Here is a 20,359-nt window from a genome sequence, read left to right as displayed (position 1 = left end):
TACTACATACCTTTGCTTTGTTCCACTAATATGATTACCAGTGCATTTAAATACAGAGGAGACAACATTGGCAAGTGCCCAAGTTTTCTTCCCTTTATTTAGTTGATTAATTATTCATATAGAATAAAATATACATAAATATGTTAAAGCAACAAAGGTAACAGAGGCATAGTTTTGCTGCAGATACTGTTAACCCTGGGGGGAAGGGAGCTAATGAGAGCAGAAAACAGTCAGCTCCCACTCTTTGATAATTTTCTCTAGCATATTATGTGTCATTAACCTGGCAGGAATAAAATCTGACTTCCCTTCTCGTTAATTAATGGCGACCATTGACTGCAGCTAACAAACACAGCAGAGAGGGGGACCCGCGCGCGCTGGGATGGCTCCGGAAGGCGGAAGTTGTCGTTACTAAGGCAACCAAGTGGGCAAACAAGCACGAGCACATCTGAACAACTCGGCAAACTTGCTTCTTTTTGTTTAGCTACTTTTAGCGGATTAAATTTTTCGTTTTTGTTGTCTGTGTTGTTAAGTTTGTCGCTTGGTGCTCCATTTTTTTTAATTTTTTTATTTTTTTTATTTAATTTTAATTGTAATTCAACGTCCTAGTCAAATGGCAGGCAAGAAGAAGGAGGCAAGCCTACAGGTTGGACAAACACGGCGCCGTTTGTGTTATGTTGACAAAATTCGTGTAGGTTTTTAGACTACTTTTTATTATCCCTGCTGATATTAATTGATTCACCCTTTCTCGACCAGGCTTCTGTCACAAACCAAGAACAGTGGGAGGAAATGCTTGCCACCAAGGGGTTAACAGGTAAAAGGCCAGTGGCACAGCTGTAGCAAGAGATGTAACTAAACAATAATAATAAACTGAATGAGTGCTTGTTATAGTAGTTGTTAATTTGTTGTATTCTGCTACCCCCTTGTGTTTACTCGGATAACTGCAGATTAAATGCTTGTACAAATCTACCATCCTTCCCATCTTTGCCTTTCCTCTACTCTTTTCTCTCTCACGCTCACAAACACACACTCATTGTGTTTCTGCATGCAGTTGTCGATGTGTACCAGCAGTGGTGTGGCCCCTGTCGAGCTGTGGTTAGTCTCCTCCGAAAAATAAAGAACGAACTGGGTGATGACCTCCTACATTTTGCCACAGTAAGCCCAAAGCTAAATTAAAATGTCAAGAATTTAAAATTGCAGCCAACACTTGCAAAGAAGAGGCTTTTAACTATGTTTGTGTTCGTGGTGCAGGCAGAGGCAGACAGCATCGATGCACTGGAAAGGTATCGAGGGAAATGTGAACCCACCTTTCTCTTCTATGGGGTGAGTGGGTGCATACATTATAAATGCATTTTTGCCCTTTGCATAAGCCTTCTGTGTCTAGTTAATTCAGAAATGCCATTTACAGTTTAATATTATATTATGAATCTATGCATTTAATTTTCAGCAGGTAGGTAACAGTTTTTATTGGATGTTACTGATATTTCTACTGATACGTCTATATTTATCTGCAATTTCAATTGTCAGAGACACTAATGTTCTAGGCCAGGATATAAAGTAACCCAGACTTATTATCCTTCTGTGGTAATGCAAAGTCTGGCTTACATTTTTAGAATATTTTTATATATTCACCATATTTGTATTACACATATTTTTAATAAACAATTCTGTTGCTGACTGACTGCTGTTTTTTGCATCTTAGTAGAGTGTTAACATAGGCTTTTGTAGCATCTCTGTATGTCACTGCTGGTAAAGTTAAACTGATTTTTTAAAAAAAAGTTTTAATAGACATTAGCAGGCTTGTGTTGGTTGAACAGGGTGGGGAACTGGTGGCCGTGCTGAGAGGGGCCAATGCACCTATGCTTCAGAGGATGATTTTGGATCACTTGGCCAAAGAGAAGGAGGTCCTTGAGCAGGGAGGCGAACGCAAAGTGGTGGGTAAATACTATATTGTACTACAGATACTACATTGTTTTCATAACAGGCATCTTAACTTGGCCTGGTAATGCACAGATACAAGTAACATTAACAAAAGTACAGAAGGCCATAACAGTTGATCTAATCCCTCCCCTGTCCTCAAAGCCTAGTGACACCCCTGGAGCTGGTATTGTGATTTGTAACTGATTCATTTTTCACAATCCAATGCTTAAAAGATATTCCAAGAAAAAATAAAAAATATCCTCCAGCTTAACAGTTACATGGCATTCCTGCTGTTTTCTTTGTTTTTGGGATTGAATATTATTGGATTCACTTTTCTTTTGACATTTCATTGACCAAATAATAATAATGATCAGAATTAAAGCAAACAGTAGTTGCACATACGTTGTAGGAAAGTATTCATGCGAGCGAGACATAGGCCACATGTTTAAGTATTCACTGTGGTATTCACAGGTTAAAGATGATGGTCTGGTGGATGATGAGAACAAAGGAGAGGAGGAGCCGCCTCAGCCATCAGAAAACGAAGAAAGCATAATTGGTACTTCAAAAACAACACAACACATTCATTTTATTGACATTACTGCCTGTACAATTTTTACTGTGATTATCGCTGCTGTTTATTTACCATTTTGCCTTTTATTGAAATTGCTGATCATCATTTGAGTTCCTTTCTTCTGATGTAGTTCCTGCCAGTAAATCCTACACAGTTGCCATCATTAAACCAGATGCTGTTGCTCATGGCAAGGCAAATGAGATCATAATGAAGGTACACAGAGACTAACACCGCTCACTTTCTAAGTAGACAAGATTGTCTCTAGCCTTCCTGCTGACATTAATTTGTTATGCTGGCATTACTCCCCTGGCTAGATACAAGATGCTGGGTTTGAGATCCTGGCCCACGAAGAGCGCACACTTACTGATGCTGAAGCTCGAGACTTTTACCAGCACAAGGCAGCAGAGGTATAGTACAGTGACTCAAGGAAAACAGAATAAATATGTGTATCAAGGCAACACGTTTGACAGACAGCAGGTTTTTGTGCAGATTGCCATGCTGTCAAACTGAGTGAAACTGATGATGGAGTATGTTTGTGGGGTTAGACGGGGCCATTAATATTCTGAGTCAACGTACCAATGGGACAGCAGTCACGACCAGTGTAAAAGTCATTTCAGTTACTTTGTAATACATTGCACATCCATCTGCATTTCTGCACACGACTCAAAATAGAGTTGCTGTACAAGCAGCTTTTTTAGTGCTTATTGTGCCATTTGTTATTCAGATTAAGAAATACAGAATATGTGAGAAAGGTGGGCAGGTAAAGCAGTGCACATACAGTATGTACATAGTATTAACTTTTATTGCAGTTTCTCTCTTGTAACGTTGTAAATTAAGTTCCACTGGAGGTTAATGGTGTCAGTGCATTAACATACCTTGTGTGTCTGCTCTTGTCTGTACGTGACGGTGGTTTGCAGGCTTCCTTCGAGGACTTGGTGCAGTTCATGTCCAGTGGCCCCTCCCATATTCTGGTGCTCTCTCAGGTAGAGGGCTTGGCTGGCGTTGTACCAGCATGGCGCGAGTTCATTGGCCCAGCAGACATAGAGGAAGCCAGAAGAGAGAAACCAGAAAGGTTAGTAACTGGAAATCATCCATACTGCGTGCCCCATTCAGAGAAAAGAGCTGAGAAAACACCAACAAACTACTAAAACTGTGAGATTAGCTATGATAAAATCCCCTCATTTTTGTAAACATTTGCTTATGGACTTTATTTCTGCACTGATGAGGCCAACAGTGGGAAACAAGCTCAGTCTAATGTCTGGAAAAGGCACATTCTCGCCTGCTCCATCAGACACACCCAAACATTATGCCTCTCTCTGGTTGAACACCAGCCGAGCAACCATCTGGTCTCCTCTCCTTTCTCCCCCTTGGCTTCCTGCAGCTTGCGGGCACAATACGGGACAGAGACACTATTCAACGCAGTGCACGGTAGTGAGGACAGCGACCAGGCCAGCAGGGAGCTCGCCTTCTTCTTCCCCAACTTTAGGACGGCCTCGGTAATAGAGCAGGATGGGGAGGAAGATCGTGTGGAGAGGACACTGGCTCTTATCCGGCCTAACGTTGCCAGGGAGTACAGAGGTGGGGCTCATGCCAAATACATAGAAGTACAAAAGCACAGACACACACACAAAATGACGGCTCGTATAAGCGTAGTGGGACTGCTCAGTACCATCAGCAAAGGTGTTGAATGACACTGTGTAGTGTACAATCCCTCCGCTTATTCATTTATTCGTTTTGCAGATGACATCTTGGCCCAGATCCACAAGTCAGGCTTCACGATAGCCCTCCAAAGAGACATGGTGTTGACAGAGGAGCAGGTCAGACAGTTTTACTTTAACCATGTTGATGAGGACTACTTCCCCGCACTGCTCAAAAGCATGACAAGGTAACTGTGACAGGCCGTATTAGTGATCTAATGACGGATGTGCTACAGTAGACATTAATTCGACATGTTGTGTTTACAGTGGACCAGTGTTAGCTTTGGCTCTTGCCAGAACTGGCGCTGTCCATCACTGGAAGAACATCCTTGGTCCTTCTGACGTGAGTAAAGCCAGGGAGGAGTGTCCTGACTGGTAAGTGATGTTGAGTGCTCTTTATTTACCTGCTGGAATGAGAACAAAGAAATCACTGTGATATAACTGTCAAAACAAAACAAAAAGTGGTCCAATATTTACCATTAGATATGGGCGGTGACCAGAGTCTAATCATTACTGTAATGCAAGAGTCTCTGTCTCTTATACTCAGTCTAAGGGCCCAGTTTGCTGTGGAGAATGAGCCTCTCAACCAGCTTCATGGCAGCGCCACCCAAGAGGAGGCGGAACGAGAGATCAACTTCTTCTTCCCCAAACAACAGACTCTGGCTGTGATCAAACCTGACGCGATGGAGGAACACAGAGGTCCTCCCTGCTCATTTAAATATAGAAATGTTAAGTTTTACTTCTGTTTGCGGAGTTTACTGATATTTCTTCTCTTCACTCTCACAGAGGCGGTTTTGGAGGAGATCCGTGGCAGAGGTTTCTCTGTAACGCAGCTGAAGGAGACGGTGCTGTCACGGGAGATGGCTGAGGAGTTTTACAAAGAGCACAGGGAGAAGCCTTTCTTCAGCCAGCTGGTGGAATTCATGTGTCGGTGAGTTTGTCCCCTGATATGGCCACATGGGAGCAGTGAGAAGTGACTACAGCAGACCTGCCCTAATTCCTGTAGCCGCAGCAAGTTTTAACTGGGATCTCAGCGGCTCAGAATCCAGGCAGCCTCAGGCAAGCAGCTAGGAAGTCCGTCTCAATTTCATTCTTTGTTTCACTGCACATCTACATTTTAAGAGTTATCTTCCGCTCTGATTAGCCCCCACACTTCGCTGTTACACAACTGCTCGCACACAGGGAGTAGAGAGATGGGTGCCACAGAGCACTTCAGACTGACAAGCTACGTTTCATTTTCAGTCTTAATTGAATTTTTTTTTTTATTCTGGCAACTTGCAAATGGCTTACACGTTTTCTTTTATAACATATTTTAAGAGAAACTTACTGAAGTGTTTAGCTGCTATTTCTGGCCCTAACCAGTTCGCTTGTATATGTAGATGTGATTAGAATAAACCCAACAGTGGGGTCTTGAAATCTGAAAATACACCTGGACTTCTCTACAAGCAAAGGTGAGAAGATGAAACACTGGAGGTCAAAGAAATACAATGTTATGTTTAAAGTAAATACATCTGATATTTTAACGATACACTATCAAGTGTGAAAGACATCACTTGTGTTGTGTACAAAGTATTATTACCTGAATCTACAGCTCCTGCAGCTTTCAGTTCTATGGAGAAAAAAAACTTTAATTTTACATCCCCCAAATCTCTAAGACCTACTTTGTGCTGCCTGTTCAACACCAAACTACAGACACTACTCCACCTAGCTGGTTAACAAGATTACTTGGCAGCTACAGAGAAACATCATCCCTCGGGAGTTTGTAGAGACAGAAGTGAAAAAAAAATAAATCACACAGAGAACACAAACAACCGCCCGAATGGATGTTCACTTTCCTCCATAGCTGCTGTATGTGTAAATAAGCAGCTATTTGCCAAGGAAGTCACCATGTCATCTTGGAGGGGTGTTTCCTGCTTCAGCTGCCAGTAACTGACCCAAAATATCAGCTGTGAACTACACTTGGCCATTTTTGGTTTCAGTACTCAGATTCAGATACTCAGTTTGCATGTTCTCCCTGTGTCTGTGAGGGTTCTCTCGGGGTACTCTGATTTCCTCCCGCTGTCTCAAAGACGCGCTCGTTAGGTTAATTGGTGAATCTACATTGGTCATAGGTGTGAGTGTGGATGGTTGTCTGTCTCTCTGTGTTAGCCCTGCGATAGACTGGAGACCTGTCCAGGGTGCACCCTGCCTCTCACCCAGTGACAGCTGGGATAGGCTCCAGCAACCCCACAACCCTCCAGAGGACAAGCGGCTACAGGAAATGAATGAATGTTTAAACAGATGCTTAACAAGCACATCTCAGTTTAAAGCAGGCCATGACCACACTTCGTATTACTGTGGTTTGAAAGCAGTTAAAATACCTGTATATAACGCAGACGTCCAAAAACAAACTGGCATTTTTGCCAAAGGTATTGTGACTCTTGACAATTTATTTGCATTTTTGCTGCAAATTATTCGCGGGTGAAAAAAGTAATTTTGTCGTGCTTGTTAATATGTTGCTAAATTCGCATCCCTAGCAACAATGGATGCAACATCTTTATAGGAGAACATTTTGCTACCCAGACTTTCCAGCAGGCGAGTAATAAAAGGCCAACAGGTGCATCACTCTTTCCCTACGTGTCTTAAAAGTGTTTGAATGCTTTGTTTGATGGTGACAAATAGAGTCCACCGGCCATTATTCTATTCAACAAGATATCTTTAGAGAAGAGTGGTTCAAAACTGGAGTAAAAGTGACACCCTCATTTTTTTACGTAACAGCATCCTATTGTGTTCGTTTCAGAGGGCCCTGTATGATGCTGGTCCTGACCAAGGAAAACGCAGTGGAAGAGTGGAGGGCCATGATGGGCCCCACCAACCCAGAGACAGCCAAGGAAACATCCCCACAGTCTCTAAGGGCCCGCTTTGCTGCGGACGTCCTTCACAACTCGGTTCACGGCTCCTCCAACGAGCAGCATGCAGAGGAGAAGATCCGTTTTATCTTCGGTGACATCAGCACCGACACACAACTCGCCGACGATGAGAATGATGGAGACACTGACAAATCAACTGCAGGTAACCATATGATATATGTGACGATCATTTCCCTCTGTCACAGTCTGGTTTCATATCAGTAATCAGTTTGTGCGGATGTTTTCGGGTATGTAACAGTTCTTCCTGCTACAAATATTATTTCTTTTAGTCATCTACTGTAAGGTTAAAATAACAAATGCTCCAACTTAAAAATCCATTTCTTTCAGCACAAGAGGAAGGCAGTTCTGCAGATGAAATTACAGGAATGTCAAGATCTTCAACAGAAGAAATACCCAAGAACTATCACCAAAATCAAGGTATGCTCTTCAGTATTTGGAATTCCACACACGTTTCGCTGGGTCTAAACAGTCAAAGTCTGCATCTCTAGACAAGTCCATGGGCTCCAGCCAGTTAGAGCCCAGCGGCACATTATTTTGCATAGGTGGCCATTATCATGCAATTGTAACAGGTATTGATTCTCATTCAGCGCCAAGTACAACATTTATTGGAGACAATGAAAAAGTCTGTAAATGTTGTAATTTAAACCATGGATACGTACCTTTTCTAACCTTTACCAGTTTATCATTGATATTTAAACTTTGACGTCATAAAGAACGCTTTTGGCAATAATGCTTCAACACACAGCTTGTGGTCTGTGTGTGTGAAGCGAGTTTATTATAGTGAATGGACACTAAGTAATAGAAAGAAACAAAATCTGAAACAAAATTACTCTGGAGACTAAATTGAAAAATACTAAACTGTAACAACTGTTGTTGGCTGCTTCCCTCTGAGGATACATCCTGAGCTGTTTAGTATCAATAAAGTCACGTGGAATTAAAGTTGCTTTATTGACAATTCAGATATTGTTTGTGATCAAGGGTAGGCATCTATCTTCATTGAGGGGAAAACCGTAGTCTCTAATCTTCATAATGTCACAAACAGCAGCTGGAAATGGGATGTAAACTAATCACAGTCTACGTGTGTAGGGAATGAAGTCAGACCACCTGCTCCCATAGCTCATTTTGTTGATATCTAAATAAGATCAGGAGACGCAGTTTGTCCACGTTGTCCCTGTGGTTGATGATTTGAAACAACGAAACATTACTCTCACACTGAACGCGGACCATTATATTACAGTTAATGCGTTGAGGTTGTTAGTTATAAGCTACAGCATTCAAGGTGTTTTTGTCATTTTTTTATTTCGCAGATGACTCACCCGATTCAAACCCTTCCAGTCCACAAACAGGAGGAAGTGGTGAGCCAGAGCACTCAAACTGAAACAACACCCAGTATTTTCCCTCTATTATGGGCTCAACGCGTATCATCATGGGAACAAAGCAACACCTGTCATTCAATGAATCGTGAAATAAACAAGACAAATATATCAGACATTCACACCTTCTGTAGGTGGCATTTCAAAGACACGAGGTCACTTGTGCACAGGAGGTCCGTTTGCTTCAGCGCAGTTGTCAACAGTTCGAGGTTTGTCTTGGCTAAAAGCGGCGGCTTCACGACTGAGCTTCATGCATTCGCGCTTCATGCATTCACCCAAAAGCAGCTGATAATTTCAGAGTTCACAAAAGACTCTGAAGAATCCAGAGAACATCCTGTCACTGTCAGTTCAGTCTATTTCAGGTCGCTCTCATATCATCCTGTGCTAACAGGAATGAGAGTGTCACTTCCATCTCGCTTGCAAGAAGAATATAAGATACAGGAGCTTAACAATGCACCATTAATACATACTGCAGCCAAATTAGTTTAGTTACTATAAACATTACGCAACTAGTTAGAAAAGCTTCATCCGAATGTTCTGGGCGATGTTAGTTTAGTTTCTTCCTGGTGAATCAATTAAACCCAGATTTGAGTATAACTAAGAAATGATTTTCTCACAGGTAAGATAATTACACCTGGTCAGGACTTAAACAGACAACAGCCTCAGGTCGACACATTTATTTATTTTGTCTTATTAGCAAAACTATATATTTTTTGTAGCGATATTTTACATGGAATAAGAAAACTATAGCATTTATTAACTCGTGTTGGTCATGATGGGCTTGAAACTAGGCACAGACTTTCAAGTGCTTTTTAGCTGAGGCTTTACACGATGGGACTATAACGTCAACTACAAGTGTTTTCAGGCGGAGTGTCCTCCCAGTCGTTTGCGACCTCCATTAAGAGAGCTTCGTCCGTGTCATCCTCCGCAGAGAACGATCTCTGGAACATCTCCATGATGCTCCTCTGGTTAGGGTCCTAAACAAACAGTCAGATTAAAGACTCAAGCTAAAGACTTGGTTTAGTCCAGGTAAGTAAGTCGTGTGTAAGTGTGTTTCATTTACGTGCAGTATGTGTATTTAAAACATATTAGCAGTATTATCTGATTTACACAGTTTACCTTAGAGTGAAAGCTGGCGTTGACTGCATTGTCTGAGAGGTTTGACTCAGACAGACCCACTTGCTCCAAGACATTCATTTTTTCCTGGATTATCGGCCTGAATCAATACATAAGTAAATTATTCAAATAGAGCAAATGCAGCTGAGTTCACTCACATTATGCGCAGTATTAGTCAGCCCTCGTTAACTCAAACCCGTGCTGTTTGAAAATGTGTTAAAATGGTAAATACGAGAGGAAACTGTCTGAACGGTGATAATAAAAGTGGGGTCATAAAATGCTTCCCCCCCGATTGACACATACCACAGGTGATCATCAGCAGTTGCCTTGGCAACCAGGTAGTGAATGTTCACATTTCTGGTTTGTCCGATTCGGTGAACCCTATCTTCTGCCTGAATGAGAACCTGAAAAAATATAAAAATCCTTTAAAGCAATGCAAAAAAAAAAAAAAAAAAAAAAAAAAAAAAGAGCAGCGGCTGTTTCACTGCATTACAAAATGTTTCCTGCTTTCATTTAGCCGTTACTCAAACTTGTAATAATTCACCTGCTCACAGATGAATTTAAAGCTGCACATACAAGTCAAACTGCGTACAATTGTCAAATATGTCCATAATTAATCAAGAAATCTCTTATATGATTATATGTAACATTCTGACCAATGTCACAAAGTACTTCCCAAAAGGATTAAATTATTGACACAATAAAACAGTATTAAAATGACAACGGTTTCATTGAAATAAATTAACATTCGACCATGAATGAAAGCTTTTCGTAAATTGATAAGTTTCAATATGTCTAATCCGAGCAGGTAAATCATTCTGGAGTTTGATGGCCCAGCCTGCAAAAGCACGATAACCCCTTTTCGTCATCACCCTGGGGTCAAGGATCTGAGACGGTGCCCACGCTGGGCCGTGAACATCAACAATAAAACTGCCACGAAGGAAGGCTAGAAGTTGAGTTACGTACGGTGTGATCCTATTTTCCTGATATTCCGAAAGCAGCATTGGAAATCATTGGAAGGCAATGGAGGGAGGCCAGACTAATAGTTGAGGAGAGTATTACATAATAAAATAAAACGCACCCTATACCACTCTATGTAAATTTGTGTTTTAATGGTATCAGTGCCCTTTGTTCCCCGTCTGACCTCCAGCAGGTTCCCCACAACCGCCTGGATGTTTATTTTTAAGAGGTATGTGACCAAGAGACACAGAACAGCACTAGTATTTATTGCCCTCATCAATGCTAAGTTATATACATTTATAATTAAGCTTTAAACTCCAGGTTAAATATCTGCCTTCAGCTTCTAAATGTTTGACTTTATCCACCAACTCGACGTCTCTGACGTTCTCTGACTCTTATTCGAAGTTAAAAACAGCTCCAGCGCCCACCAGGTCTGACCAGAGCGTCTGCCTCAAACTTACACTGTGGTAAATATGAGGAAAAGTGAACCTAAAAGAGGTTAAAAGAGACGACTGAGACCAGAACCGGGTCCGGCTCTGCGCTCTCAATAAAGTAATTATCCGTGGCTTACCCCGGGGTTCCAGAAAAGCTCAGCGAAGATCACCAGGTCTGCAGAGTGCAGAGTGAGGCCCATATTAGCTGCAGTGATTGACAGTACAGCCACACAGGCCTTGGACAAGAACTGAAACTTTTCACACAGCTGCTGTCGTTCCGCTGACGGTGTGGTCCCATCGATACGAATGAAACTGACGTTCTGTGGGGGAAATTTTATTGTCAATAGTTGCCACCATTAAAAAGTCTCTAATATTTCATTGGATCGTCTTTAGCTTTGATTACAGCACACATTTGCTGTGGCATTGTTTCAATAAGCTTCTGCAATGTCACAATGTTTATTTTCAGCTAGTGCTGCATTCACTTCACACCAGGATCTTGTATTGATGATGGGAGAGTCTGACCACTGAACAAAGCCTTCTCCAGCCCATCCCAAAGATTCTCAGTGGGGTTAAAGTCTGGACGCTGTGGAGGCCAATCCATGTGTGAAGATGATGTCTCATGCTCCCTGAACCAGTCTTTCACAATTTGAGCCCCATGAATCCTGGCATTGTCATCTTGGAACATGTCCATGATATCAGAGAAGAAAAAGTCCATTGATAGAATAACCTGGTCATTCAGTATATTCAGGTAGTCAGGTGACCTCATTCTTTTAGAATAATGTAGCTGAACCCAGATCATAGTATTGCCCCCACAGGCTTGCACAATAGACACTAGGGTGCATCTGCTTCTCTTCTCACCCTGATGCCCCATCACTCTGGAGCAGGGTTAAATCTGGACTCATCAGACCACATGCCCTTCTTCCATTGCTCCAGTCTTACCTTTATGCTCCCCAGCAAACTGAAGCCTTATTTTCCTGGTTAGCCTCATTGATTAGTGATTTTCTTAAGGCTGCACAGTCCCGATCTCCTGAGTTCCTTTCACAGTGTACGTGTGGAAATGCTCTTACTTTCACTATTAAACATAGCCCTGAGTTCTGCTGTTGGTTTTCTTCCATTTGATTTCACCAAACGTTTTAACGATCGATCAGGATCAACCAGGATTTCTCCCTCAAAGACGATGGTTCTTCACCATTTTTCAAGTTCTTAGTAATGCATTGGACAGTTCTCCTTAGATGTTTTCTCTGATGTTTTCTCTGCTTAATAAATGCCAATGATTTGACTCTTCTCAAACAGATTAACGCCTTTTCAACAACCACTAGATGTGTATTTCAACATGGTTGTTTAAGAAATTAGAAGCTACTCATTGCATGAGTTGGGATTAAATAACTCATTGCAGCTGAAAGATGATCACCCATGCAGTAATCATCCAATAGGAAGTTCCTACCTATTTGTTTAGTTACATTTGTTTTGTCCAGGTAGTGTATAAGCAGCAGTAGTGCGCTAAAGTCAGACCTGCCCTCGTAGTGTCGTAGCTGCTGATAAAGACGGCCTAACTGAGTTTAACTCTCACATAAAACTCTCACATAAAAAGTCGGAATGACCTCCTTTGTGTCACAGTGGTATTCCTATGCATGTATCTCACAGAGTAACCTCATTACATCCTACTTACCTTTTTCCCCAGCTCCGCAGTGATGTGGTCCAGGACTAATTTATGATGGGCAAACACGAGAAACTTCTCCCTCCCACACTCCAGCATGTCTGTGATGTACTCCCTGACAGTGACAGAAGAACACACTGCAGAGCTGAACGGAAATATTCAGCCTTAATGCGAAACATTTTTAAGTTATCTCAAACCCAGAGCAAAAGAACTCAGTTTCATTTCACATTTCAATCTCAGTTCTCATCAATCCGCAGCTAATTCGACTCGCTGATCTCCACCATTAGAGGATCTGTACTACTTACATAATGGCTTGTAGCTTGGCTTCAGCTGTGTGGTTATAAAAGACGAGGAGGGCCTCCTTCTCTTGCATTTTCTAAAAAAAGAGATGGAGATAAGGAACGGCGCAAGATAGGAACTGACAGGCGATTCTGTTTCATGATGTGACAAGACTTCCTTCACTCTGTGGAGCAGAGCGATTATGTGCAATCAAGTTCAGCGACACACTGCCATCGGACTGCACAAACACTGTAACAATAAGGCTGGACTAGAGAGTAATCTGGGTCATTTAAAAAGCACTTCTGCATGTTTTTCAAGCCTAAAATGAGTCCCTCAGTTGAAGAAGCCGGAACAAATACACCTGATTTCCAAAAGGGTTTCTCAGCCTTTCTCTAGCTATTACGTCTGTTTCGTGACAGACTGTTGATTTTGAAAACTTTTGTACTTCAGTAATATATTTAAATAATAATTCAGACTTTTACACGTATTGTATATCTATGTTGTAATTATGTAACCAACTAAATCCATCTGTGTTTACTGTGACTTCATGAAGTCATGAAGGTGAAACAACACTCTCAAAAGCAGGACCGTCCCCAAGAGGAATCAAGTTGCCGTTATTAGACCCAAGCTTCTCCAAGTGTGATAAGTCAAATGTGTGACATTCGAAACAGTCTGTTCTAAAACCTGTTCATTTATGTTTGTTTATTTTTATGGCATTTGAATTTAAATTTTAGGCTTTTTTTCAGTCAATTGTAAAGACATTTAGCTCATCTTTCAATCAATACAATCTTAAAGTTTTCGCTAAAGTGACTTCCCTTCTGCACCGGTAGAATCTGTGATGCTACATTTGTGTTACTTTACTTGTTCCAGTGTGTTATTCCTTACGTGTTCACTATTCTGCTGCGCTGCTGGTTTCTGAGGTTTTTGTTAAAAGGCTGAAAATGTGACATGTTCATGGGTAACATTTCTCACTTACATTGCGTTGACCCTTGGCCAGCTCCTTGGCTGCAGCTGAGAGAGCAGCTTTTGTGCGTGTGCTGATCCCGTCTATGGTCACGGTGACCACCTTCCGCTGCTTAGTGGGAAGCTGGGAGAGGACTTCAGACTTGAGGCGGCGCAGCATCAGACTCTCCTCCAACAGCAGCTTTAACTCTCCCAGATTAGAAGAGCCTGTGTAGTCCCAGCCCCACGTGTTCTGTAGGTTAGGGAATAAAAAAAAGACGGACTGACAGGAGGTAAAAGAGATGCTTAAAGGGTTTTTCATTTGGAATAAAAAAAGAAGGAAGAAATGGTTTCTACTGAGGTTAACGTCAATAAAAAGAGGAAAAAGATCAGTTAGTGAAACTAAACATACTCCGTGATACACAATTGGTCTTTCAATTGCCTCCAACAAGTAGGAAACATATATATCGACTATCCCATGTGTGCACAGAGACACAAGCTCACACATGCCTAACTGATCGATGGCCACACTAGTCCACTGATCAATAGTTAGCAATAACATGACATGATGTGCTGCGGTGTGCCAGAAAATTAAGAGAAAAAGAAGACGCGGGTTAGTAAAAGCTGTATCAGGAGGACAGGAATTGTCTTGAAATGTTAGTAGAGGATTAAGGAAAGCAGCATTATATTCAAACGTAACTTGTAACGTAACAAAAGACTCCATGTGGCTGCATTAAGAGAACAAAAGAAGATGAATTAAACAGTTGTCCTCTAAAAGCCCTGGTCTATTTTACACACTATTCACCAGCGTACACTGGCTTTATGGTGAACTCCTCTTCACACTGTGCACTTGTCAGTGAACCTGTTAAATTTTCCCACCCCAAAGGGTATATTGGAGACATACTGAAATTAACTACAAACTATATGTTTTAAATGCGAATAAATCACCTTCACTTACGTCTGCAAATCCCACGCTTTTGAGTCGTGTAATATTCTCTTAAGTGTCCTGGAATCACTGCCAATTACAACTCAACTGCATTAAGCATCGCGTCTACCGAGGTCCTTCAGACTCATAAGCTACCTGTCTGGCATCGCAATAGCGCATCCCGAACTCGTGGAAGCGAGGAAATAGAGTCGGTCTGACAGCCAGAATCTGGGCGTAGAGCTCCGAGGGTCTGGACATGGCAGGAGTCCCAGACAGGAGAATCACTCTCTTCGCTGCCTGCGGGTGGAAAAACGCCCGTGATAAGAGCACTGTCGAATGGCTGCAGCTAACAGAGCAAGAAATTACATCCCAACCATGAGTGAGTGTTTTATGGATCAATGGTACCTGTCGATAATCATGTATTCCACACACACAAAACAAATGCCCCTCTTGTGTACAGCACAGGTAATACTTGTTACAGCTTAACGGCAAGGTTTCAGCTTTCACGTTCGGTGAAATATTAAAGGAAACAGTGCAGGCCTCTGCTGATGCTAACAATTCTCCAACTCCCTGATCCACCTGCATGCAGCACGTTATCTTTGTCAATCGCAGGCTAATAAGTAACCAGTTAATTAACATATATAGTTGATCATTTAATTTATCTGTTAATCCAAACAGAATGTTAAATGATAAGGAAGAAAAACAAGTACCTTCAGCAGGGGCAGGGCTGCTTTACAACGAGCAGTCTTCATGTTCTTCAGGAAGTGGGACTCATCCTGAAAATATCCAAAAGCAATCGCTTTTTAAGGCTAAGTGAGTAATCAGCTTTTAAACAGGAAACGAGACGTGTCTAAATAACTTCCAACCATGATGAGGACACTGAAGTGGTTTCCTGGCAGCTGCTTGTCCATCCTACTCAGCAGGTCGTAGCTGATGATGTTGATCAAACCGGCCCTCAGCTTGTCTTTGGTCTTAACCAGCACGTTGATGCTTTCAGGACTCAGGGAAGGAAGCCAGCGTGTGAAGGCCTACAAGAAAAGTTAGAGCTTCAGGCGTAGACTCGCACAAAAAGACCTTAAAGTAACAAAGTTGTCCTTACGTAATTTACACACCAATCAGGCATAACACTATGACTATGTATCTATATATTCATCCATCCATGTGGGTGGCACATATCTAAGTAACATTCACATGAAGCATTGAACAGTCTCAAGATGACTAATGTTATTTACGTCTCCTGCCAGTGGTCACAATGTTGTGGTTGACGGTGCAATTCGCAATGTTTTGTGCCTAAAAGCTGGTTTGCTTTTATGAATCACCACTATTTTATGTTAACACGCCGTTGCGGTGTTCCCATTTAAAAACAGTCGGTCTTATTTGGGTTTGAAAAATGTCCACCTTGGCCCAGATGTTTCTGGCAGTTCACCTGCTTGCTCACTGTTGGCGTGTCAGTCTGATTTAAATCCTTCAAATTACGGCTCCCAATATTTGCCATAAATATTGCCAAAAGCACAAGACTAATGGCGCAGCTAAGAGCCGAGCCAAAGTAAGCGTCCTTTAATGGGACGACATCCTGAGACTAAACCCTCCGCTGTGATCAGGAAACTGCGTTTGATCCAAGATATCTATTTAGGGAACAGGCTGTCTCAGCTCGTCAATAGACAGAAGGCCGAATGAAGCGCCTCTTAAAATATGCAGCTACAATATTTTGGCAACGTCTCTCCAGGTGAAGTAAAGAATAGATGCTACAAACCATGTGAAGTGGACGCGTGAGACAAAACTGCAAACAATATACCTGAAAACATTTTCCAGTGCCACCTTTTCTTTATCCTACGTGACACAAACTAAATACTGGTGGAACTGGTAAATTAACACGGATCATCTGCAGTTACATTTTTATTTTAGTCTATTATTTAAAAGGTAAAGAAAATATTAATAAAAATAGCCAAATAAATACATTTAGATTAGCATGTCCATCATAAATCAGTGTATCACAACTGAAACACTTGGCCTCCAAATTCCCTGATGCCTGATGTTAGTACATCTGCTTAGTAAAAAGTTGAAGTACTTCATTGAGTCTTTTCTTTTCATGCCACTTTAAACTCTATTCAAATAAAGAGGGAAACTTGTACTTTTTACTTACTACATTTATCTGACAGTTTTAATTAGTTTAGTTTTTTTTGTACACATGCATGAAAAACTGAATGAATGAAGAATGAAGAAAGTACCAGTAATACTTTTAATACTTAAGAACATTTTCATGACTTTACTTTTACTTGTAACTATATTTGCCATCTGTCATGGTCCCAAATGAAGATAAAATAAAAAAATGTAAACAATATCAAGAACAAACCATCTTCATAAGATGAAGGTCAGATCTTTCATCAGCGGAGGGTCCTTAAGGCAGTGCTGCTTACATACAGCTGACTGACAGTGACGATTAAAGTTGAAACACGGCTCATTAACGAGCTATTTACCTGCCAGGCATAAAAACTTCGATTAACAAAAAATTACCTCAGCCCAGGTGAATCGCACGGAGGAGGGAGCCACCACCAGTAAAGGCCACTCGTTCCTGTAGTAAGCTGCGATACAAATGGCCTGCACTGTCTTCCCCAGGCCCATGTCATCAGCCAGGAGGAGGCGGCCTTGTTTGGACACCGCAAAACTGCAGCGACATAAGAATTCAAATTAAAAGCTTATACTCATCAAACTTTTTTTTAGATAAACTTGTTATTATGACTATGATTATGATCTCAGTTTGCACAAGACTGAGAAAGTTACATGTGAGTGACTGTCTCCTGGTATCGAGTTATCGGCTGCACTACGCACCGTGCAGAAAGTGAACTAATGGCTGCACAAAGACACCTACTTGACTCCCTCCCTCTGGAAGGGCATGAGGCTGCGGGTGAGTGTGGGGTCGATGCTGGAAAGGTCTGCCTCAGGGACGTCTAAAGACTTGGCTTTAGTCCCATCAAACCTGGCAGAGAAAGCTTGGATCACTGCCCTGGGCAGAGGCTCCACCTCCACTGCTGCCATCCCACTGAGGAGATCCACTGGGTATGGAACACAGCACGGTGAGGCAAGATGGCAAATGTAACAGAGACAACGAGGAACGCGGCAATGGACGAGCTGAAGAAAGTTAACTCACTGAGGCTCTTGTAATCCTCGAGTGAAAAGCTCCACTTTCTTGTCTGCGTGTCTGCAACACAACCAAATAAATAGAAAATAATCCTGCAGCCATAAAAAAAAGAAAAAAAGAAAATACAATAAGAAAACAAATAATCGCAAGACGTCTGTTACCATAGTTCCTTGTAGGCATTTGCTTAAACGCTGCAATAACATCAGCGTGGAAACTGATGTCAACCTCAAACTTTGTCCGAGACACCAGGAAGCACTGCCCTCGGAGGGGGGCGTCAGGTTTCTGCCAGCCATTACACAGCTTCAGCAGCGCTGCCAGTGACACACCGTTGCATGCTTGACTGGTGGCTGCTGCGACGTCCACAACTTCCATTCCCTCAAGAGGCCTCAAAGACACAGAAGCAATAGCTGCTGCATTCTCCACTGCAATAACGGGTCGAGAAGACAGAGACTGTAAATAACGCTTTCAAGTTAGGAGTGTCTTAAAACCATCCGACAGATCCCGCAAATATTTTCTTACTTAGCTGCCGATAGTCCTCCAAAGCGAAGTTCCATGTCTTTGTGGCTGGGTCTGTGTCAGAAAAGAATATTTTATAAGGCTACAGAATCTGAAAATGACATGCACACCGAACAGAATAACTACATAAATGGATTTAGATTTGGATCCCTGTTTCAAAAACTATTTTAGAAGATAGCATTTTTTATATTGCGTTCACAATAGTGAATTCAGTCATACATACTGGACAGATGGACAGATGTATTTGCAGCACCTGGTCATAAGTGTACCAGTGTTGAAAATGTGTTTTTATTAGGACTGTGAAGCAGCAAAATGTGAGTATCAAGAGTCAGCTACAAAACAGAGTAGCTGCGCTGGAAGATACTCACCATAGTTCTTTGAGGGGATGGATTTGAAAACAGCTATAAGTTCTGCATGGTAGCCCACTTCCACCCTGAAACGTCCATCTGAGTGAGGTGCACATTTTCCCCGAACAGAGACGGCAGGCTTCTTTGCAGGCACGGCATTCGGGGTTGTAGGTTTTGAGGGAAGCTGTGCCACAGGGGCAGCTTTAGCAGCCTGCTTGTAAAATGAGCTGGGTACATCTCCCGAGCTGCTGGAGGGCAGGGTGGGTTTAAGTTGAGCTGACTTGACACTGACGCTTCCTCCTGCATGTTGTCTGTTTATATGGAGTGGGTCAATGACTTGTATCTTGAAAGGAATAACAGATAAAGAATTACAAAACAGTATACTACCCACGACGTAAATTAGCATACATTTAAGTATTTAAATAAATCAAACCTGTCTTTTATTAGCAGAGGTGTACTGGTTGCCAGTGCCAGAAGACTCCTGGTGGTTTGGTTGCTGATTTTGGACGCTTTGTGAGTCTTTTTTGACGGGTCCAAAAAACTTTATTGCAGATGCTGAGGTTTCTCTGTGATGATCGAAAGTAGCATGATCCGCAGAAACGCTCTGCTTAGGGAGATGTGCATGCACTGGAGCAGTGCTGAAGCCTGCTGTGGTCTGCTTACTGCTGCCAAGAGTCTGTCCAAGTCTCTGGGCTCTTCTCTCTAAAGCCTTCCGTCTGTTCTCCTCAATCTTTCTCTGTTGCTCTGCAGTCAACTGATTAGACATATTGACTTCGATGCTATTTAAAAAAACTGGAGCTAGTCAGCACAAATTGGGACATCTACTAGTCAAAATCTGAGCTTGCCCACAGTTACCTGCAAACCAGGAATCCATGAAACCCCATCTGGTCTTTCGGAGCGAATGACTGTGCGAGCGTTTAGCTTAAAGTTTCATAAAAAGTTCTTCACACTGCTAAAGTTAGCAGCTAACGAGGCTAGTCCTGCCAGCAGCGAAACCGAGCAACAAAGTGTATCGTCAGCGTTAAAGTGGCGCTAAACTCACAAGCATTCGCGGACTAGTAGAAAACCATCAGTCTACTCTAAACGCTGCAAACACTTTGTACGCACGAAGCATGGTGAGTTATTTAAGCTAACTCTCAATGTGCAGGATGGCTCAAGCTCTGCCGCGCAGGAAGTGACGTAGGAAAACAAGCAGACACGTGCAGAAGGGGGCGGTTGCTTATTGATGTAGAGGGATTAGAAAAAATAATAAATAGCGATTAATTACATTTTTATTGGGAAAATCTTTATGGAAATATATGTTATTTAGAAATATATATAAATAATGCTTAGTTAGTTTTTGTTGGGACTTTGAGCTTTGAAGATGAATTATTAGCGCAACTAACGGTTAACATTATGAGTTATATGTTTCATTTCTTTTATTAATTGCACATTAATCAACACTGGTGCACTAGGCATCAGTGTTAATGCGCCGAACTTAGCACAAATGCTAATTTACACTCGTAGTACCAAGGCAGGTACGTAAATACACAACACAAACACAGAAGACTTTAAGACCTCACAACTGCAAATCATAC

At 41.9% G+C, this 20,359-nt stretch overlaps 2 protein-coding genes across 2 annotated transcripts; one reads left to right on the top strand and one right to left on the bottom strand.

Moving 5' to 3' along the window:
• Positions 1-368: 368 nt before the first annotated feature.
• nme9 (NME/NM23 family member 9) lies at positions 369-8,589 on the top strand. Its single transcript, XM_047601842.1, has 17 exons — positions 369-643; positions 754-811; positions 1,049-1,152; positions 1,249-1,320; positions 1,815-1,931; positions 2,389-2,473; positions 2,619-2,701; positions 2,803-2,895; positions 3,406-3,560; positions 3,870-4,066; positions 4,229-4,373; positions 4,453-4,560; positions 4,733-4,884; positions 4,972-5,116; positions 6,965-7,236; positions 7,422-7,511; positions 8,402-8,589. Exons 1-17 carry the CDS (start codon positions 611-613, stop codon positions 8,470-8,472), a joined length of 1,980 nt encoding a protein of 659 aa, XP_047457798.1. The 5' UTR covers positions 369-610; the 3' UTR covers positions 8,473-8,589.
• A 540-nt stretch (positions 8,590-9,129) lies between these two features.
• Positions 9,130-19,968, bottom strand: smarcal1 (SWI/SNF related, matrix associated, actin dependent regulator of chromatin, subfamily a-like 1). Its single transcript, XM_047601840.1, has 17 exons — positions 19,216-19,968; positions 18,804-19,125; positions 18,439-18,489; positions 18,081-18,341; positions 17,929-17,979; positions 17,650-17,833; positions 17,295-17,445; positions 15,647-15,808; positions 15,491-15,556; positions 14,937-15,077; positions 13,890-14,108; positions 12,940-13,010; positions 12,647-12,749; positions 11,115-11,297; positions 9,887-9,987; positions 9,587-9,683; positions 9,130-9,444 (listed from the first exon to the last, which is right to left on the bottom strand). The coding sequence occupies exons 1-17, from the start codon at positions 19,546-19,548 to the stop codon at positions 9,313-9,315; spliced, it is 2,628 nt and encodes an 875-aa protein (XP_047457796.1). The 5' UTR covers positions 19,549-19,968; the 3' UTR covers positions 9,130-9,312.
• Between the last annotated feature and the right edge of the window lie 391 nt (positions 19,969-20,359).

The sequence above is a fragment of the Mugil cephalus genome, chromosome 12, assembly GCF_022458985.1.
Source record: "Mugil cephalus isolate CIBA_MC_2020 chromosome 12, CIBA_Mcephalus_1.1, whole genome shotgun sequence".
Lineage (NCBI taxonomy): Eukaryota > Metazoa > Chordata > Actinopteri > Mugiliformes > Mugilidae > Mugil > Mugil cephalus.
This window is presented reverse-complemented; position numbering and strand designations above follow the sequence as displayed.